Source organism: Lithobates pipiens, unplaced genomic scaffold (genome assembly GCF_037356315.1).
Source record: "Lithobates pipiens isolate NorthernLeopardFrog02 unplaced genomic scaffold, aLitPip1_a1.2 Scaffold_19, whole genome shotgun sequence".
Lineage (NCBI taxonomy): Eukaryota > Metazoa > Chordata > Amphibia > Anura > Ranidae > Lithobates > Lithobates pipiens.
In genome coordinates, this window is record NW_027507764.1 from 92,411,563 (window position 1) to 92,434,663 (window position 23,101).

Here is a 23,101-nt window from a genome sequence, read left to right on the forward strand (position 1 = left end):
GCGCCTGCAAGAAGAGGGCGGTTTGAAGATGTGTTGGTCACTTCTGATATGAGATCATTCTTTCAGCTGACCCATCGACAGGTGTCATCCGGATCCAGCGTCAGGGAATGCCTTAGACCAACAGGTGACCGACTACATCGGGTTAATGGCCGATGTGGACGCTCTGAGAAGTGATGAACCCCTGGACTACTGGGTGGGCAGGCTTGACCTCTGGCCAGAGCTTGCACAATTTGAAATGGAACTGTTGGCTTGCCCCTCATCCAGTGTCCTGTCCGAAAGGACGTTCAGCACAGCAGGGGGGATCGTGACCGATAAGCGTACTCGCCTAGATCACGACAGTGTTGACTACCTCACATTTATAAAAATGAATGAGGCATGGATCTCGGAGGAATTCAACACATGTGACCAGTAGACCATGTATATGCATAACTCTATAAACAATTTATATAATCTAGCACACGGACCTTTTTTCTACCTTTGGCTCACTTGTACAAAAAAAGCACACCGTACTATATGCCCGTACTCTCCTGTTTGAAGAGGTTGAGCAGTGTCATATTTTTGGGTCCCGAAGTGAGTTGCTGGTATCAGTGCTGGTGTCAGTGCTCTCTATCACGGTGCTGGTGTGGTATCAGTGCTCTCTATCAAGGTGCTGGTGTCAGTGCTCTCTATCTTGGTGCTTGTGTCAGTGCTCTCTATCACGGTGCTGGTGTCAGTGCTCTCTATCACGGTGCTGGTGTCAGTGCTCTCTATCACGGTGCTGGTGTGGTGTCAGTGCTCTCTATCATGGTGCTGGTGTGGTGTCAATGCTCTTTATCTCGGTGCTGGTGTCAGTGCTCTCTATCACGGTGCTGGTGTGGTGTCAGTGCTCTCTATCTCAGTGCTGGTGTCAGTGCTCTCTATCACGGTGCTGGTGTCAGTGCTCTCTATCATGGTGCTGGTGTGGTGTCAGTGCTCTCTATCACAGTGCTGGTATGGTGTCAGTGCTCTCTATCTCGGTGCTGGTGTCAGTGCTCTCTATCTCGGTGCTGGTGTGGTGTCAGTGCTCTCTATCAAGGTGCTGGTGTGGTGTCAGTGCTCTCTATCTCGGTGCTGGTGTCAGTGCTCTCTATCATGGTGCTGGTGTGGTGTCAGTGCTCTCTATCACAGTGCTGGTATGGTGTCAGTGCTCTCTATCACGGTGCTGGTGTCAGTACTCTCTATCTCGGTGCTGGTGTGGTGTCAGTGCTCTCTATCAAGGTGCTGGTGTGGTGTCAGTGCTCTCTATCTCGGTGCTGGTGTCAGTGCTCTCTATCACGGTGCTGGTGTCAGTGCTCAGTCTCTATCGCGGTGCTGGTTTCAGACAGTGAGGGAGATAGCAGTGGAGAAGCCAATCAGCGGGCAGTGCCAGCTCCATGGCTGAGGATCAGCACTGGACTGGCACCTCCGGACCACCGCAGTGGAGCCCTGCACAGGTGGGGGTAAGGGCCTGGCAGAGGGAGGGGCTCAAGCATAGGTTGGCACACTGGGACACTTGCACAGGACTGCGCTGCCCTGACTGTGGCACTCATCATCTCCTGCACCCGCTTCATAGCCTGGCTTGACCTTGCCTCTCCTCCATGGCCTTCATGCGTTCCTGAATTGTCAAAATTTCACAGATAAAAAAGAATGCTTGTTGTTGTCTATCACAGATTCACTTAATACTTCTGGTATGTCAATGTCCATGTTGTGGGACTATGTGTGCACAGCTAGTAAGTATTTTGTGGCTGAAAATATGACCTGGAGGTTTTTAAGGTTCGCATACCATTAAAGTGAATGGGGTCCGCAGCGAACCTTGCGGTTCGCGAACATTTGGGCACGTTTGCGGATCGCGTTCGATGAACAGGGGCTGAAAAAATGGCCCTTATGCTGCGTACACACGATCAGACCATCCGATGGACTTAGTCTGGTGGACAAACCGCCGGAAAGTCCGCCGGACTTTCCGAACGAGCGGTCCTGCCCACACACAACCGGACTTTTCCGGAGGACTAAGTCTGCCGGACTATGGCGGGAGTCCGCCGTACTTTTGAAATGAACGGACTTGCCCACACACAGAGGAAAGTCTGTACATTTTGAACGTGACTCCAGGTAGCCGGGACTAGCGAAGGAAGTCAATGTCGCCGCCTTCGGCGGCAAGATTGACACATCTCCTGGTCCACAACCTTATCCTTGTAACGTAGATCAAGGAAGGTTGCCAGCCAGTAATGATCCCTCTCCTTGATCCGACGAATACAAGGATCCTTCAACAGGCTTTGCAGGATCAGGGAGGCCATGCAGCGTAGGTTAGCTGAGGTATTCGGTCTAGAGTCCTCTGGGTCACTAAGGACGACAAGATCCGCAGCCACCTCCTCTCAGCCACGTACAAGTCCACGGGTTTCTTGGGACTCTGAATGATCCCTAAAAGACTGCTGCTGATGCTGAGTGCCAGGCTCCACCTCCATGCTGACACAATCCTCCTCCTCCTCCTCTTCCTTCTTGTCCTCTTCCTGTGTGATTGGCGGGCCAGCAGGAACAGTGTTTGGATAAAGGGGACCTTGAGAGGTAAGGAAGTCCTCCTCTTCCTGCCTCTGTTCTGCCTCAAGTGCCGGCGGTTCTTGGGCAGGTTAAATTACTTTTGGAGGTCAGCCAGCTGAGCACTGACATTATATAACTGGTGGAAATGCACACAGACTTTCCTTGCCTGCCTCAGGACATCCTGTAAGCCCGGGTACCTGCCCAAGAACCGCCGCACCACCAAGTTAAGGACGTGAGGCAAACAGGGCACATGGGTCAGTTGTCCCTTAAGAGGGGGGAGAGGAGGTTGGTGCCATTGTCGCAAACCACCATTCCTGGCTTAAGCTGGCATGGCGTCAACCACCTCTCAGCCTGCCCCTGCAGAGCTGACAAAATCTCTGCCCCAGTGTGGCTCCTGTCCACCAAACACACCAGCACAAGCACTGCATGGCATCTTTTTGCCTGCGTACTTGCATAGCCCCTTGAATGTCTACAGAGCACCACTGGTTCTGAGGACAAAGCACAGGAAGAGGCCATGGAGGAAGAAGAAGAGGAGGGGGTGGAGGAGGTGTGTCAGAATCAAGAGTAATAGCATTTAGGAGGCATGGTGGTGGAACAACCTCCAAAACTACTGCACCTTGTCCTGCATCCTTCCCAGCTGCCAGCAGAGTCACCCAATGTGCCGTGAAAGATAGGTAACATCCCTGTCCGTGCCTGCTGGACAATTAGTCAGCAGTAATATGCACCTTACCACTGACCCCCTGTCCAGTGCGGCCAAGACATTGCCTTCCATATGCCGGTAGAGAGCTGGAATCGCCTTCCGAGCAAAAAAGTGACGCTTGGGAACCTGACATTGAGGAATCGCACATTCCACAAACTAACGGAAGGGGGCCGAGTCTACCAGCTGAAAAGGCAGCAGTTGAAGTGCTACCAATTTAGCCAAGCTAGCATTCAACCGCTGGGCATGTGGATGGGTGGGAGTGAACGTCTTTCGGTGGTGCAGTAGCTGGGGCAGGGAAATTTGCCTGGTACAATCAGACATCGGTGTACCGATAGCAGATTGCTCGCAAGTACTTGACTGTGACACACCTAATTCTACACCTTCATTCCTCTCAGTGCAGGTTTCAGAGAGGACTGAAGGTCTAGTGGGGTTGGAGATGCCAGCTGATGAGGAGCAAGGAGAGGTCCGCTTTGTTCTTTGGTGTGGGTCTTTTAGGTACGCTTGCCAATGAACTGCATGGCAGGTCGACATATGTCTGGTCAAGTATGTGGTGCCAAAGCAGCTGATGTTTTGGCCACGCGAGATACGATTGAGACAAATGTTGCAAATAGCAGCGGCGTGATCTGATGTACTCGTCTCAAAAAAGGCCCACACCACAGAACTTTTGGAATAGCGTGCAGAGGCAGCGCCCTGCACATGCGAAGCTCTGCGGTGTTATGCAGTCGGTGTGCTGCACTTAAGCTGGCCTCTGGAGGGCATCCTGCCTCATTGGAGACATGCCTTCTCCTCCTCCTCTCTCCTATCAGGCACCCACATGGAGTCAGTGACCTCATCATCCCCTCCCTCCTCATCACTGGAGCAAACCTGGCAGTATGCTGCAGCTAGGGGAACATGACTGTCAGATTGCTGTCCTTCTTGGGTACCCCCTCTCCTTAGGCTCACGTTACTTCCTTCCTCTAGCTGGGTATCATCATCAGAGCCTTCAAAATGCTGGGCATCCTCCTGGAGCATGTACCCAACACTGTGCTCAAACAGTTCGGGGGACTCCCCAGGAGGACATTGTGGGGATAGGGAAGGTGTGACTGATGTCATTGACCCGAGGGAAGAGGCTGCGTTGGCAGCTGCTTTGCCAGTAAAAAAGGACAAGCGTGTCCCATGGCCACGTGCTGCTGAGGATGCACCGTGTCCATGACCCGCACTGTTGCCTCTAGACACAGAGCCAGCTTGCCCTCTTTTATTGGCTCGTGACTAACTGCCACTCTTTGTTGGCACTCCAGACATACTAATGGCCTGCAGGGAGATGTAACTGCACAAAGCTGGGACGCATATACTGATTATACTGCAGCTAGCAGAATCAACTGCCTGCCTGTAGTATTATTAGTATGAGAACACCAGCAATTGGGGTAGCTTTATGTGCACACTGTGCAGAGTACACAGTACACCAACTGTAATTACTGCAGCTGCCTATAGTATAGGATCAGAAGAACACCAGCAATTGGGGTAGCTTTAGGTGCACACTGTGCAGATGACACAATACACCAACTGTAATTACTGTAAAATGACACTGTGGTATAGGATCAGAAGAACAACGGCAATTGGGGTCGCTTTAAGTGCGCACTGTGCAGAGTACACAGTAAACCAACTGTAATTACTGCAGCTGCCTGTATTATAAGATCAGAATAACACCAGCAATTGGAGTAGCTTTAGGTGCACACTGTGCATATGACACAATACACCAACTGTAATTACTACATCTGGCTGTGGATAGGATCAGCAGAACACCAGCAATTGGGGTAGCTTTAGGTGCACACTGTGCAAATGACACAATACACCAACTGTAATTACTACAGCTGCCTGCGGATAGTGATGGACGAACTTCCGATGGGACGTTTCATGAACGCGATCTGCGAACGTGCCCAAATGTTCGCGGACCACAAGGTTCACAGCGGACCCCATTCACTTTAATGGCAGGCGAACCTTAAAAACCTCCAGGTCATATATTCAGCCACAAAATATTTACTAGCTGTGCACACATAGTCCCACAACATGGACACTGACATAACAGAAGTATTAAGTTAATCTGGAATCGACAACGACAAGCATTCTTTTTTTATCTGTGAAATTTTGACAATTCAGGAGCGCATGAAGGCCATGGAGGAAAGGCAAGGTCAGGCCAGGCTATGAAGGGGCTGCAGGAGATGATCAGTGCCACAGTCAGGGCAGCGCAGTCCTGTGCCAGTGTCCCAGTGTGCCAACCTGTGCTTGAGCCCCTCCCTCTGCCTGACCCTTACCCCCACCTATGCAGGGCTCCACTGCGGTGGTCCGGAGGTGCCAGTCCAGTGCTGATCCTCAGCCATGGTGCTGGCACTGCCTGCTGATTGGCTTCTCCGCTGCTATCTCCCTCACTCTCTGAAGCCAGCACCGCGATAGAGAATGAGCACTGCCACCAGCACCATGATAGAGAGCACTGACACCAGCATCGTGATAGAGAGCACTGACACCAGCACCGAGATAGAGAGCACTGACACCACACCAGCCCCGTGATAGAGAGCACTGACACCACACCAGCACCGAGATAGAGAGCACTGACACCAGCACCGTGATAGAGAGCACTGACACCACACCAGCACCGTGATAGAGAGCACTGACACCAACACCGAGATAGAGAACACTGACACCACACCAGCACCGTGATTGGGAGCACTGACACCAGCACCGTGATAGAGAGCACTGACACCAGCACTGAGATAGAGAGCGCTGATACCACACCAGCACCGTGATAGAGAGCACTGACACCAGCACTGAGACAGAGAGCACTGACACCAGCACCGTGATAGTGAGCACGGTCACCAGCACCGAGATAAAGAGCACTTCTGCAATTTTCCACTTTGGCTCAAGCCTGTTGCTCCTGCCCTACCCCTACCACTCCTGCGGAAGGGCCTGCCTCTTTCTCTGCCTGTCATCTTTTAAATGACCCTGTGACACAAGTCTCTAGAGAAGTGCAGTATATGTGGAAGAAGGTATATAACACCCCGCTTCAATCTGTCGTTTTGGGGGGCCACTGGTCTATCGCACCAGTTATAATACTTTTTTCTAATTGCTTTTGTCACTCTTTGTAGTATCCCTGCAGAACCGCTCAGCAGTCACAATGCTGCACAGTGGAAATGCACTATACTATGCTTTCAATATTTGAAAGTATTTTATACGTGTATTACACCGATATATACTGCACACCAAATAGTACACCTTTACCAGTCCTTAAAAGGACCTTTGTGGACCTAATAGTAGCTAGCTAGTAGCTAGTGAATTGCAGACTGTCCCTGCTCCAAACACCAAACTGTCCCTACACTGAGAAACAACAGCTGCAGAATCGGTCAGCAGCACTGCATGCAGCGCACTATAATATGCTTTCTATATTTTAAAGAAAGTATATTATACGTGTATTACAACCCTATATACTGTACACCTATACCAGTCCTTAAAATGACTTGTGTGGACCTAATAGGAATAGCTAGTGATTAGACTGACTGTTCCTGCTCCACACAGCGTCCTTTCCCTACACTGACAAAAGACAGAATGTAAAATGGCCGCCAGATCAGGTCTATTTAAAAGGTAGGGGGTATGTCCATGTGCTGAAATGTCTCAATTGGCTGTCCTGTACCCCATGATGGATGTGTCATGGGTCAAAGTTCTTCACAATGTAAACTAATATGTCCGCCGCGAACAGCGCCAGAAGCCCGCCGGTTTGGTGTATCGCGAACGAGCAAAGTTCGCCATGAACCAACCGCCGGGCGAACCGCAAGGCCATCCCTACCTGCGGATAGGATCAGAAGAACACCAGCAATTGGGGTAGCTTTAGGTGCACACTCTGCAGAGTACACAGTACACCAACTGTAATTATTGAAGCTGCCTGCTGTATAGGATCAGAAGAACACCAGCAATTGGGGTAGCTTTAGGTGCATACTGTGATGACACAATACACCAACTGTAATTACTGCAGCTGCCTGTGGTATAGGATCAAAAGAACACTAGCAATCAGGGTAGCTTTAGGTGCACACTGCGCAGAGTACACAGTACACCAACTGTAATTATTGAAGCTGCCTGCTGTATAGGATCAGAAGAACACCAGCAATTGGGGTAGCTTTAGGTGCATACTGTGATGACACAATACACCAACTGTAATTACTACAGCTGCCTGTGGTATAGGATCAGAAGAACACCAGCAATTGGGGTAGCTTTAGGTGCACACTGTAATGACACAATGCACCAACTGTAATTACTACAGCTGCCTGTGGTATAGGATCAGAAGAACACCAGCAATTGGGGTAGCTTTAGGTGCACACTGTGCAGATGACACAATACACCAACTGTAATTACTACAGCTGCCTGCGGATCGGATCAGCAGATGGGGCAGCTTTAGGTGCACACTGTGCAAAGGGCACAGTACACAGGGACGAATCAAAAACAAAAACTGAATACAGTGTATATATATATATATATATATATATATATATATAAGAGGGCCAGTATGGTGGCCCGTAATTATGGGAGGAGCCCGGAGGGTATATAACCAGACCTCGCACACCGTTCAGTGTCGATTCCAGTGCGCGGTAAACGTCACCAGGCCAACCGTTGCTTCTTACTTCGTCTTCGTAAGTGCGTACATACACCATCGCTATCCCGTCTCCATTCGCAAACTTCGTCGACCGTTACGCCTCGTCGTCGCAGGTAGGACTATTCTCGTTATTCTTTACTCAAGTTGGTATCAGTTCGTTAGCTTGTTTTCTTTGCTAAAGTTGTCGCACCTTCGGCTAGTATCTCTTTTACGCTATCTTTCACATATATTTTCTTCTACCTGCCGTATTCACCCGTACGTTCTCATTCTGTACTCGTTCACAGCTTTCGTTAAAATCGGCACGCATTTCCGTCACAGCCAGGGTCATCTTGCTTCCTTTACTCTGAATTCGTATCGATTCGTTACCATGTTTACTTTTTCAAAATCGTTCAGCCTGTAAGTAAACCGAAACCAGTTGCTACCCTTACACGGTTTCAAACATGCACCCCGCCTTGAGTTGGCCTTCTACTCGCTCGTTCAGATCACATACGCACTCCAGACTGCCGATTCAAAATCCGGTCGTCAAACTGTACGATTCGAATATTTTTGCATTTTGTCAAATACCCTTAAATAAAAAAATATATATATATACACTTAGGCAGCCCGAACCCTTGTCATCGACTGACTCACAACTGGTTACGTGGGATTCGCACCTAGTCGCAGCTATGTTTCGAATCCGCACAGAACCAATTATAAAAAATACTGCACCGAGTCTTATCACATCATCGACCAACGGGCCAAATCTTTCACCAACCGTTCTTTCAGGGCTCGCATCCAGCCCGGTTCTAATAGTCACAGCACAAGCTCTACGATACTTTTTCACCTTTCTCGAACCTAATTGCATGTTCATTCACAACTTCTGCACCAAATCGCTCGTAGTTACGCACGGTCAACCCCACATAATCATTTTTCTTACCTTTTATCTTTCTAAACTAAACCGTCTTGCAACCACGGCAAGTCTTTCTGCATTTGGCTCACAAAAACAGCCGAACGTCTCCAGTAGCAACACGGCTACTCATACGTTTTCTCTATCCCTGTTCCTCTTTTAGGTCAGTAAGTTTGCCACTTGGTCCCTCCTGCAACAGGCTCGGACCACCCATTCCAGGTAAAAAAAAAAAAAAAAAAGGGGGTGGGGGAGGGTAGAACACAGGGTAACCTGGTTAAAGTTTTGCATTTCTTCACCAGGGGGTCGGCTATGGCCCCGAAACAGCTTGTAAACCCACCTTATTACTACTCCCATATCACCCCGCTGTAGGTTTTCACACAAATTCAGTCCTTGACCTCAACAGAGTCGCCAGCACCAGGGCTTCAAGGCAGGTGCATCGTTAGAAGGTATGGAAACGTTAAGATTAAAAAAAAAAAAAAAAAAAAAAAAACATTTTTTCCTTTCTCTTACACACTTTCACGACATATTTAACTTCCACACGCATAATTTTATTTTGGTTCCGAGGCGTTAGCAACTGTCACATACTTCTACGCATCTCACTCTGTTTTCGGAGCACAAGCCTCCACTACGCAGACAAGGTCGCCTAAACCCCCATTCTTGCTGGCAGTGCAAGCATTTAGCCGACCGAACACACGTCAAGTTTCTACAGACCGCAACATTCCTACTTAGCACACCAGACTTCCGTTACCCTCCCCGGTCCGCCCCGGGGATTCTGGTGCACTAGTCTGTGCCGAGCACAGTCGGACACCCGAGCTATCGGTTACCTAGCCAGTCACCTCCTGGCTCACCTCGGTTGTCACGCATTCTTATGAGTTTTAAACATTTTTTCACTCAAACAGCGCTCAAGCGCAAACCAACTGTCGCTATGGCTGTCACTCCCCCTGATTTTTCCTACTTCATGCTTTCCTCGAAATACCTTTCTGTCCCCTCCTGTATCCCCAACCTTTTTTGGCCGGCAGCGACATCTCTTCCCCCGACCCGTCATCACCTGGGGCGGGTTCAACCAACGATGACGGACAGCTCTACAGAGCCTGGACCATCCCGAAACTCACGGCAGAACTGCGACGTAGGGATATTCCCTTCCCGGCTACAGCAAGAAAAGCCGAACTCTTCAAATTGCTATTTCCACCATCTACGCCAGCCCCATCAGACTCCCAGGCGTCCCTACACTCCATCGCATCAGCAGTTGCTCAGCTGCACTCCTTAGTGGCTTCACTCTCATCGACAGTCTCTGATGTCCAGACCAGAGTAGTGTCTCTGGAAGAACAACAAGTGCTCCCCACGTCACCCGCCACTACCACCCCCATGCCAATGCCGTTAGGTACGCCCCAGTACAGCTCCACCATCTTCCTGGCACATCTCGTCCCAGCTAACATTAGGAAGGATATTTTAGATGGCCGAGACGTCAATCTCGCGTCCCTCCTTATTTCGGTACACGACGCAGCGGAGAACAAAGCCTATACATGGGGAGATGTCTCCGTCGTCCTAAAAGCAAAAGACCGTAGGCTCACACGTAAGCTCACAGTCACTGAGTTCGTGCTCGCCTTTGGCATGGTCAGAGACATAATTTGCTCCCTCAACCCCAACCAAAGGGAAGAACTAGATCTGTATTTACACGCAGTGACGGATCTAGGTTATAGGTTTGGAGGGAGCGCTTTCTATGACTACCACCGCTCCTTTTCAGCCAAAGCAGCTGCCAGGCTCAGCCAGTTTCAGTTGGCTACCGACTGGAGTGCAGTCGATACAGAACTATTCTGTCGCCATTTCGCGGGACTACGCTCCCCACTGTGCACCAACTGCCAGTCGGCCACCCACACAGCTAGCTGGTGTTCGGAAAACGAGGGCAGACGCCCCCCGTACTTTCCCCCCTTCTCAAACACAGCTCAGAGCTCAGGTACATCCACACAGCGCCCACAAGAAGACAAGTTAGGTCGACCCATTAAAACGCTAGGAGGAGCTCAAATTTGTAACAACTTCAATATCGGGGGTTGCCATTTCCCTCAATGCAGACTCCTCCACGTCTGCCTCGCTTGCCACCAAGCTCACCCCAGAATCGCCTGTGGGATCAAAAAACCTAACCACACATGACTGAGCCGCATACACATCGGATGGCTGCACTTCTACCTTCTTTCACACCCATCACCCTCACTAGCAGCCTTCCTACTACAGGTTTTCACTGTAGGTTTCCACACGGGGTTTATCACTCTTCCAGACACCACCCACGAATGCAGAAATCTTCGGTCAGCAGCCACAGACGAAGAAGCGATCAGCACCTTGCTGCAAAATGAACTTGATCGGGGATACATGATCAGCCCCTTCTCACACCCACCTTTTTCTGTTTGGAGAGTCAGCCCTATCGGGCTTGTGAAAGGGAAATTCTCAAATAAACTTTGTTTAGTCTATGATTTGTCCGCGCCTCATTTTTCTCACGTACCTAGTTTAAATTCCCTTATACCCTCAGAGGAATTCGGCCTCAAATATTCCTCCGTAGACCTTGCCATCCAAACCATCCTCAGCTTAGGAGCTGGCGTCTGGCTGTCCAAAGCCGACATCGCGGACGCTTTTAAGTTATTACCGATCCATCCATGCCTATGGCAATGGCACGGTGTCAAATGGAAGGACCAGTACTATTTCGCCACAAAATTGACCTTCGGCTCCAAAAGCAGTCCGTGGCTCTTCGACACGTTCGCCCAGTGCCTGTCCTGGATTCTTTCACACCACGCGTCCTGTCAGAAAGTGATCCACTACTTGGACGACTTTCTGCTTATTGAGGAACCTGGGGAACCTCCAGTAGATCTAAATAGTCTTAGAGAAGTTTTTGCCAAACTCAATATACCCATAGCGGAGAAGAAGGTGGAAGGCCCCGCACAACGCATCACCTTCTTGGGTATCATCCTCGACACTCAAACCATGCAGGCTAGCTGACCTCTCGATAAACTAACCCGCATCAGGGAGGTCATCCATACCTTTACGGTTACCCAAGGGTGCACCAAGAGACAACTTCAGTCTTTGCTCGGGATGCTCAACTTCGCGGTAAGGATCATCCCCCAGGGTCGATCTTTTGTCTCCCGCCTCTTGGTATTTCTTTCCCAAGTCCAAGACCCCGACCGTGTCTTCAGGCTAGATCAAGCAGCGACAGCCGATCTCAACATGTGGGACGATTTCTTAGCAAATTGGAACGGCATCTCAATGTTTATCCCATCAGTATCCCCCTCTTCACCCCAGATAGTCACTGATGCTGCAGCCTCCACAGGCTTTGCAGCGATCTTTGACCGTCACTGGTTCGCAGGCCCATGGCCGCCAGAAATTCTCGCAATCCCCGGCTTCAGTCTATCATCCTCGCTATTCGAGCTATATCCTATAGTGGCTGCAGCACAAGCCTGGGGCAGTAGCTGGGCAGGACAGACAGTTACGGTTGTCACAGACAATCAAGCCACAGCCAACATCATAAACAAAGGCCGTTCTAAGTCACTGGCCATAATGGCATTTCTTCGCAGGCTGGTACAATTGTCCCTTCAGCACCAATTTAATCTTCTCTGCATCCACATCCCAGGCAAGTGTAATACCTTAGCTGATGCCCTGTCCCGCCTTAATTTCGAATCATTCTTTTCACAGGAACCTGGAGCCGACCCAACCATGACTACTATCCCACACTGGTCTCAGCTAACTCTACATTGAATCCATACCTACGCAATGCTACCAAGTTCATTAACCTTTCGTTATCTCACAACACGATCAAGGCCTATCGTGCTGCCTGGAAAATGTACAACAGATTCCTAGCAGCCTTTCCCGGGGCGAGCCCAGGCGATCTCCATCATATCCTCGCTTTCATTTCATACTGCCACACGCAGATGACTTTGGCTCACAATACTATCAGACTCTATCTGGCAGGCATCCAACACTTTATTTCTTTGCAAGACCCCGCCAAGCCGTCCTTATTCGCCGCTCATGCAGTCAAGACAATTCTGCGTGGTATTCTCAAACAGCAGCCGCCAGTCAGCAGCAAACGTCTTCCCGTGACCGGCGCCATCTTTTGTGAGATATCGCTCTTCCTCTCTCGTTCCCCTTTTGGCCCCTTTCCTAGCCTGGTCATTAAAGCAGCCATTTACCTAGCCTTCTATGGTTTTCTGCGCCCCAGCGAATTTACAGTCACCAGCTCCAGCTGTAAGACACTATGCAGACGGCACCTCACTCGCCACCAAACCTTCTTCACTCTACATCTAGAGGTATCTAAAACACAACAGGTGGGCCCAGGGACGGACATCAAGTTTTTCGAAACCTTCAATACCTGGTGCCCCGTGGCCGTCTTGGACCAATTACTAGCGCACTTATCCGATCCATCACCCGACAGCCCGTTATTACCATTCCCGGTTAAACCTCTTAGCTGTAATCAGTTTATCAGCCATGTCAAGATCCTCCTACGCAATATAGGCCTCGACCCAGCTCGTTATTCAGGACATTCTTTTCGCATCGGAGCAGCATCAGCAGCCTCACGCAACGGAGTTCCAGCACACGTAATCAGGAAGTTGGGAAGATGGAAATCCACTTGCTTCGCTCAGTACATTCCCGACCCACAGTCAGAAATGGCTCAAGCCTTCTGCGGCCTTGCTCTCTAAGCATATTGTCTTACTATAATAAACTACTTTGACCCTAAATCAAGTCTTTTGCGCCCTTCTCTTAGCATACCGCCCAGTAGCACAGGGCTCACTGCCCAGCTCACCTGGGTTTACCTTACCGCAGACCAGGGCACACTTCAGGTCTATTTTATGTTGTTCGTCATGTGGCGTGTTTATGTTTTCCTTCCATATCTTTGAGGACGAAGGGTTTTGACCATAAATAAGAGGGCCAGTATGGTGGCCCGTAATTATGGGAGGAGCCCGGAGGGTATATAACCAGACCTCGCACACCATTCAGTGTCGATTCCAGTGCGCGGTACCCTTCCACCCATTTCCCTTTCTCACAGCACTCAAAAAACAAGTTTCTCTACAGGAACATCCATTACTTTCTTCAGGTATGCACCCTTCTCTTAGCATACCGCCCAGTAGCACAGGGCTCACTGCCCAGCTCACCTGGGTTTACCTTACCGCAGACCAGGGCACACTTCAGGTCTATTTTATGTTGTTCGTCATGTGGCGTGTTTATGATTTCCTTCCATATCTTTGAGGACGAAGGGTTTTGACCATAAATATATATATATATATATATATATATATATATATATATATATATATATACATACACACAACACCTAGGATGCACATATATACACAATACACTGAATGCAGCTAACTGACTAGCCTCCTGCCTGCACTATCTAACTCAAATGAAATGAAATCACACTGTCTATCTCTCTCTCTCTCCATATCACCACGCCATAACACACTACACAAGGCCGACTTCCAGGCGGCCTTATGAACACTGTGATTGGCCAAGCATGCGGGTCATAGTGCATGCTTGGCCAATCATCAGCCAGCAATGCACTGCGATGCCACAGTGAATTATGGGCCGTGACGAGCCACACGAATATGGCGCGAATGGCCCATAACGTTTCGCAATTCGGCGAACGGTCGAACAGCTGATGTTCCTGTTGAACATCGGTTCTACTCGAACGCGAAGCTCATCCCTAGTCTGGAAGTGGTTAAAAAAAGCTTCATAGAGTCACCTAAGCAATGACACACACTTTATACACAAATTTAAGCCACCCTGCAAGATAGAATCCACACATACCTGAGGACTTGGTAACCCTGTTTAGACAACTTTCTTCCTCCTTATTTTGATATCACCCTGCTGTAGCCCTGACACATTGTATCGACTGCCCCCTATATCAGAAAGCTGGATCACCTGCCAGACTAACTTGTGGATACCCTTTCCTCCCACCCTTTGGTATTTCCCCTCCTCTCCTTTTCTTGCTCTCCTCTCTGGCTCCATTTGGTGGCTAGTTGCCCCAAGCCAATCCAAAGCTATGTCTGGGATTGGACATTTAGCAACCATTCTGTCTGTATTATCTTTATTGTTTTTCTTATCAGCTGGATTTTTTTGTTGTGAAACATTGCACATTTTTGATCTACTACATTTTGAGATATTGTGATACTGCTGTTTACATGTTATTCACTAACCCCTCCATGATTCCATCTGTTGCCTCTTAATTCCTGTGCAGAGTTTGGCTAGGCCCTAAGTTGCTTATATAAGTTTCCGATCTATACAGTACATGCCTTATCTTTCAACAAAAATGTTGACTAAGAAAAAAAAAAGCTTCAATGCCAATATAAATGTTATGCCGCGTACACCTGACCGGATTTTTCGACGGACTAGGTCAGGCGGAATGAATCGGTCGGATATTACGATCGTGTATGGCCTCCAGCGGACTTTTTTTCCCCAAAAGTCTGACGGACCTAGAAATAAAACATGTTTGAAATCTTTCTCGCGGACTCAAGTCGAAAAATCCGTTCGTCTGTAAGCTAGTCCGACAGATGAAAACTGACACTAGGGCAGCTATTGGCTACGAACTTCCTTATTCTGGTCTGCTCATACGTCATCACGTTCAAATCCATCAGACTTTGGTGTGCTCGTGTGTGGCCAAGTCTGTTTGGAAAGTCCGTCGGAACTCTGGCGAAAGTCCGTCAGGAAGACCGTCGGACCTAGTCCGTCGAAAAAGTCAGTTTGTGTGTACACGGCATTACTGTTCTATGAACAGCTGCCTAGTGCAGCCCTTCCCTATTTTTACTTATCAACCTTTCTTCCAGATTACTATCCAGGAGGTGGGCCGTGTGTGAAGCTGGCAATTTATTAATTTCATGTATCTATACAGTGGGGAAAATAATTATTTGTTCCGCTGAAGATTTTGTAAATTTGCCCACTTACAAAGAAATGAAGGGTCTATAATTTTTTATCATAGGTGTATTTGAAATGTTAGAGACAGAATATCAACCTAAAATCCAGTAAAATAAGTACTGTATATACTCGAGTATAAGCCGCGGCACCTAATTTTTTATCGCAAGAAACTGGGAAAACGTATTGACTCAAGTATAAGCCTAGGGTGGGAAATGCAGCAGCTACTGGTAAATTTTCAGCATGCGGTGCAGCGCGGAAAACACAGAGGCTGTCGGCTTTACTGTGTCCATCAATGCAGCCTCACTGCCCTTTTATTGCAGCCTTACCATGCCCATCGTTGTAGCCTCACTGTGCCCATCACTGCAGCATCACCATGCCCATCGTTGCAGCCTTACTGTGCCCATCGTTGTAACCTCACTGTGCAGGAAGCTGTGTGCAGCAGAGAGATTACATCATCTCTCTGCTGCCTATCTTCACTCTGGACTCAACAAAAGAACACCTTAGCAGAAAAGTGACACAGTAGGTGACAATCCGCAATGTGTGACAGGCTACGTGGCAATCCGCAATGTGTGGCAGGTGACGTGGCAAGTGACAATCCGCAATGTGTGGCAGACTACGTGGCAAGTGGCAATCCGCAATGTGTGGCAGGTGACATGGCAAGTGACAATCAACAATGTGTGGCAGGCGACGTGGCAAGTGACAATCCGCAATGTGTGGCAGGCTACGTGGCAAGTGACAATCAGCAATGTGTGGCAGGTGACGTGGCAAGTGACAATCAGCAATGTGTGGCAGGTGACGTGGCAAGTGACAATCTGCAATGTGTGGCAGTCTACGTGGCAAGTGACAATCCGCAATGTGTGGCAGGCTATGTGGCAATCCGCATCTGGTGGCGGGTGACATGGCAAGTGGCAATCCGCAATGTGTGGCAGGTGATGTGGCAAGTGACGATCCGCAACGTGTGGCAGGTGACGTGGCAAGTGGCAATCCGCAATGTGTGGCAGGTGACGTGGCAAGTGACAATCCGCAATGTGTGGCAGGCGACGTGGCAAGTGACAATCAGCAATGTGTGGCAGGCGATGTGGCAAGTGACAATCCGCAATGTGTGGCAGGTTACGTGGCAAGTGACAATCAGCAATGTGTGGCAGGTGACGTGGCAAGTGACAATCCGCAATGTGTGGCAGGTGACGTGGCAAGTGACAATCCGCAATGTGTGGCAGGTGACGTGGCAAGTGACAATTCGCAATGTGTGGCAGGTGACGTGGCAAGTGACAATCCGCAATGTGTGGCAGGCTACGTGGCAAGTAACAATCCGCATTTGGTGACAAGTGACGTGGCAAGTGGCAATCCGCAATGTGTGGCAGGTGACGTGGCAAGTAACAATCCGCATTTGGTGACAAGTGACGCGGCAAGTGACAATCCGCGTTTGGTGGCAGGCGACATGGCAAATGACACTCTCAGGGCTCCCACTGATTTTGCATTATGGTGAGTTGAACCATTTAATTTTATATTACAATGTATTAATAGAAATAATGCGCTTCAATCATCCTGACACCATAACAACCATGGTGCCGTAATGATTGAAGCGCAAATACCAGCCATTTCCCATATAAATTGCCCCCAAAAAAACATATTTTATAGAAGTGCCCCTCCCGAGACTAGACTCTGGATCCGCCCCTGGCCCCAGGACAAGCAGCCTAATGCCCGGTATCCCTGCCCTCACTCGAGTATAAGCCGAGGGGGGGTTTTCAGCATAAAAAATGTGCTGAAAAATGTGGCTAATACTCGAGCATATACAGTATTTAATCCCCAAGCAAAACATGACTTAGTACTTGGTGGAGAAACCCTTTTTGGCAAGTACAGAGGTAAGACGTTTCTTGTAATTGGTTGACAGGTTTGCACACATCTCAGAGTCAGGAGGGATTTTGGTCCACTCTACTTTACAGATCTTCTCTAAATCCTTAAGGTTTCTTGGCTCTCGCTTGACAACTTAAAGTTTCAGGTCCGTCCATACATTTTATGTAAGATTAAGGTCTGAAGACTGGCTGGGGAAGAAAGTTCTCATCCAAGATTTCAGAATACATGGCCCCATCCATTGGCCCCTTAAGTGGCAAAGTCAGCCTGTACTATTAGCAGAGAAACAGCCCCAAAGCATAATGTTTCCACCTCCATGTTTGACTGTAGGGGTGGTGTTCTTAGGGTCATAGTCAACATTTTTCTTCCTACAAACACGTTGAGTCGAGTTAATGCTAAAGGGCTCAATGTTGGTCTCATCTGACTACAGGACTTTCTCCCAATTCTTCTCTGAATCATTTAGATGTTCATTGGCTAATTTTAGATGGGCCTGTACATGCGGAGGGGGACCTTGCAGGCCCTGCAGGATTTCAATCCATGGCGGCATAATGTGTTACCAATGGTTTGTTTGGCGACTGTGGTCCCAACTGCCTTGAGATCATTCAGAAGCTTCTCCTGTGTAGTCCTGAACTGATCCCACACTTTTTTCCATGGATCGGATCAGAGTTATCTTTCCTGTACATCCCACAGATGTCCAATTGGACTGAGAGCTGGAGAATTTGGAAGCTTAGTCAACACCCTGAACTCATTGTTGTTCTCCTCAAACCATTCTTGAATTTATCAGACCTGGCCACCTTTTTCCATTGCTTTGTTGTCCAGTTCTGATGCCCACGTGTCCATTGTAGGCATATTTGTTTGTGGACACGGTTCAGCATGAGCACTCTGACAAGTCTGCAGCTACACAGCCTCATACACAATGAACTGTGATGCACTGTGTGTTCTGACACCTTTCTATTGGAACCAAATTAACTTTTTTCTAGCAATTTGAGTTACAACGGCTCTTATATTGGATCAGACCACATGGACCAGCCTTCGTTCCCTACATGTCCTGACGTGATGCACTTTAGCTGTCAATGGTCATAAGTTTTGGCTGATTGGTCTATATATTTACTTGCATTCACAGGACTACCCATCAATCGCTCATTTGGTCCAGAAGCTCAGTGAAAACAACATACAGACAATCTTTGCTGTTACTAAGGATTATCAGGATATTTACAAGGTATGTGTGGTGTGTTTGTGTGTTTTTTTGGGGGGGGGGTTTGTGTTTGACCATCCCTGACAATTGCCCCACTAGTATTGTTCTATTTTATAAATAATAATTAAAGTGTTCCTTTTCATTTCTAGGAGCTGGCAAACCTAATCCCAAAGTCAGCTGTTGGAACTTTGTCTTCAGACTCTAATAATGTAATTCAGCTGATCATTGATTCCTACAACGTAAGTACACGCTTCTGACTCCTCTGGCTCCTGCCTGCTTCCTGTTTTTCAAACTTTGTGGTACTTCTTACGTAAAAAGAATATTTTTTAATTTTTATTTTTTATATCTAGTCACTATTTTCAGAGCTTATTCTAGAAAACAGCAAATTGCCAGAAGGTGTAACAATCAGTTATAAGTCATTCTGTAAAAATGGAGACATTGGAACAGGAGAGAATGGAAGGAAATGCTCCAATATCTCTCTGGGAGATCAGGTAAGAATTTGCAGGTTAGTAACTTATGATGCTGCAAAAAAAAACAAAAAAAAAAACAACCATTATCCTGCAATATAATAGCATAACACATTATGAAATACTTACCTTAAAATCAAGCCCCCCAGAGTTGAGCTGTCACCACTGAGAGGGCTTCCATTTTCACCCGGTCTTCCTTCCGGGTTCGTGGAATCCGGCTGTTTCAGTGGCTGGAGCCGTGATAATGCCACGTCTGTTGCTGGTCTGGTGGAGCAATCTCCTCCCAGCACACAGGGCCTCAAAAGGTTTTGGTGAAGACATTTCCTGATGACCTCAGGACCTTCAGACACCACATTGTACACGGTTGTTTCTCCACTTGATAGGGATAGCCTTCCACCTAGGCTCCAATTTTCTACCTCTCTCGAATTTTTCACTAACACCAAGTCCCCCAGTTGCAGCAATAGTATCTCCCGGGCTGTGTCTTCTGCTATATCTTTATGTTATTTGAGAACTAGCTTTTCCAGAACTATCTACATATTGGTACCAGTGGTCTCAGTGCCCCTGCGCCACTGTTCACAGCACCCTCAACAGCATACGATTGAAACACTCACAGACCCTATTGCCCTGAGGGTGGTATGGAGTTGAGTGAGACTTACAGATTCCACTCAGGCCACACAGTTCACAGAATACCAGTGACTCAATGTTAAGGCCTTGATCTGACAGAATTTGTTTTGGGCACACATAATGCTGTACCACGTGGTTCCAGAACAACTTAGCGATGGTCATGGCAGTCCAGTCTTTAGCAGGTACCACAACAGCGAATTTCGAGAAGTGATCCCCGAACACTAATGCGTAGCGAAATTCAAAAATCTCTGATGTGACAGTGCTCATAGGGCTAGTCTGTTCTGGGGTGGCCTTATGCAAGATACATTCACCACAGGATCACTGTACCCTTTCTGACAGCCTGGGGCAGTAGAAGTATCGCCTGACATGGGCTTCTGTGTGGTCCATCCCAAAATGTCTATGCACCAACTGGCAGATTTGTAAGATGGGGTACCACAGTTTGCAGGATGTCCCGCTGCTCAGTAGGTATGCAAGCTTGACAATGTAGCACACTGTCTAGGAGATTCAAATTCTCCCACTGCCATAGCAGGACTCTGGTTGAGTTGGGCAATCGCTGATATTCCTGTGAGTTAGGCCTTTGCTGTCTAACAGACCCTATAAAATTTCAGGGTGCTTTTGTTGTAGGGTGGCCCATTAAGACAAGATGTATACCTCAGCCACCCCTGAAGAATGATCTGTGAATTGCACCATGGGCACACACAAAGGGGAGGCCCGCTGGGGCAGAGCAGGGGCAACTTCCTGGCCCTGATCCACATCTCCTTTTAGCTGCTCCACAGGGAACTGAGAGAGGGAGTCAGCATGGCCATTGAGTTGCTCTGGCTTCTAGTATATTTTATAATTGAAATGAACCAATAGAGTGACCCATCACTTTTCCGAGGCCCACATTTGGCGGACTGCAGGGGGCAAGGGGACTGTTATCAATGTAAACTTCAGTTTTAGCTCCCATGAGGTATTTGGCAATTTTCTTGCTGATAGCTCAAAACAGGGCTAGAAGCTCCAGTTTGAATGATCTGTAGTTATGGGGGTTTTACCCAGAGGAGCGGAGACTGTGACTTTCATAGACAATTACTCATTCATATCCTATTCTTGGCTAATACAACACCTAACCCTTGTAGGCTTCCATCTGTGTAAACCCAGAAGGGCTTAGTATAGTCAGTGTAGGCCAAGAGAGGGGCTGAAATTAAACTCTGCTTTACGATGTCAAAAGCTTGTTGTGGTTCACACCACTGGGCCTGGATGGAAGGTTAAAGCTGCCCTTTTTGCTCAGAAGACTGCCTGCTCTGCAGATTGGTGAGATGCGCTACAATAAGGGAGAATTTAGGGATAAAACGTCCGTAGTATCATACTAGTCCCAAAAAAGGAATGCAGTTCAGTCACTGTCTTTGGGGGTTCCAATCTTGCACAGCTTGAATCATAGCAGGGTGACCCAATGTCCCAAGTATTGAATTTTCTGTCGCACTAGCTAGGCTTCAGCTTTAACCCGTACTGCGAGAGCGGGTAAACACCTGGTCTAGATGCTGTATGTGGTCTTCGAAGGTTTTAGAAAGGATGATGATATCAACCAGGTAGCTCAGTACTGTTTCAAAGTTGTATTCTCCCAGACATCTCTCCATCAGTCCTATGAATTGGTCCCGTAATAGCTTATTTGGAGTGCCTATATCACCACACCCCAGTGCCTATATCACCACACTCCAGATTAACAGATCATTTTTTTCCAGCTGTTTCCATATTTTTTTGCAGAGCTACAGCAAAGTGAGTAAGGCTCATTTGATCCTGTCAATACACTATTCACTTTGCAAAGGCAGTGGGACAGTACTATTTATTAGCATTGCCCTCACTAAAGATGGCCGCAGATTTCGGCCAGGGCAGCTGCGTCAAATTGGACTGCTACTCCCCTAATGACACGTACAGGGGCTTCAGAGCAACAAAGCTCCTCTCAACCTCCATGCCCCTCTGCACAGTGGCCAGCTGAACAGTGGCACCTACAGCGGAGAGAGGACAAACTGAACCTGCCTAGAACAGTGTGGTATTTGGACAATTTTGCATTGTTTGGAAACATGGTATAAGCTCAAATATATGTTTTTCTTTTAGGTTGAATTTGAGATCACTATAACTACTCACAAGTGCCCCAAAAAGGACCAAACAGAGTCCATTAAAATTAAACCAATGGGATTTACTGAAGAAGTTGAGATTCTTCTAAAATTTATCTGTGAATGTGATTGTCAACAGTTTGGAACCCCTGATAGCCCAAAATGTCATTTTGGGAATGGTACATTTGAATGTGGAGCCTGCAGGTACTTGTTTTTGGCTGTTCTTTATCTACATTATGTAACTTTGTTGATCCACACACAATAATATATCATTTATATTCATATGTGTTATGTGCGCTTTGGGGGAGGCAACATCAGACTGTGGATTTCTGATTACCAAGTATTTGCCTTCATACTTGTCTGGGGACAATAAAAAAACATATGCAGCACATCTCTGCAACACATGCACATTCCTCCTATATTTTACCGCTTTAATGACTAGAGCTCTGCAAAATGTTACCCCCTTCATGACCAGGCCATTTTTTGCTATTCTGCACTGTGCTAATTTAACTGGTAATTAGGTGGTCATCATGCAATGATGTACCCAAATAAAATGTATATATTATTTTTTTACACAAATACGGTAGAGCTTTCTTTTGATGATATTTGATTAGCAGGTCCCAGCCGTGAATCACTGGCCGGGACAGGCTCCCGCTGTGTACAATCACAGTGGGAGCTGGGCGGGGGGCACGCACATGCGCACCCTAAACCCGGAGGTAGGCAGTGATCTACGGGTATATTGCTTTGCCTACAGCTGCCGCTCGCCTGCAGTATATTGCAGGTGTGCAGTCAGCAAGTGGTTAATATCTTAAAGTATATACAAAATACTTGTTGGACTCCCAAAAGTCCAGTGTGATTCCAACTTCCTCTATTGGGATGACAATGCAGTGCCTTTGCTGCACTGCAATCCCAAGCAGTGTTGTCAGTCCTGCCCATCTCTCACCTGGATTACAGAACACCTCCCCCATAAGTTTGTGGATGCTGCTGAATTACATTTATTTAGTTTTGTACATTTTAGAATTGGATGACTCAAGATTGACAGGGAAGATATGCTGCCAAAGCTGAACACCTTGGCTTTGAATTGTATTATTATACTTTGCATATTGCTGTCCTATACGTTGCTTTAAAAATGGTAGTCGGTCCGAGAGGCCAAAAATACAAACAATTTTTATCTATCAGCTTGTCTTTACTTCTTAGTAACAGGAAGCATTTCTTTATCATAATTTCCTGATCTCCATAGCAACTTTACTTCT

At 47.8% G+C, this 23,101-nt stretch overlaps 1 protein-coding gene across 1 annotated transcript in view; it reads left to right on the forward strand.

Moving 5' to 3' along the window:
• The window catches only part of LOC143996173 (integrin beta-1-A-like), an 82,298-nt gene that overhangs the window by 40,475 nt on the left and 18,722 nt on the right, over positions 1-23,101 (forward strand). Inside the window, exons 8-11 of the mRNA XM_077491084.1 lie at positions 18,596-18,691; positions 18,817-18,906; positions 19,018-19,158; positions 21,850-22,052. Coding sequence (XP_077347210.1) covers positions 18,596-18,691; positions 18,817-18,906; positions 19,018-19,158; positions 21,850-22,052 — 530 coding nt within the window. The remainder of the gene's footprint in view (positions 1-18,595; positions 18,692-18,816; positions 18,907-19,017; positions 19,159-21,849; positions 22,053-23,101) is intronic.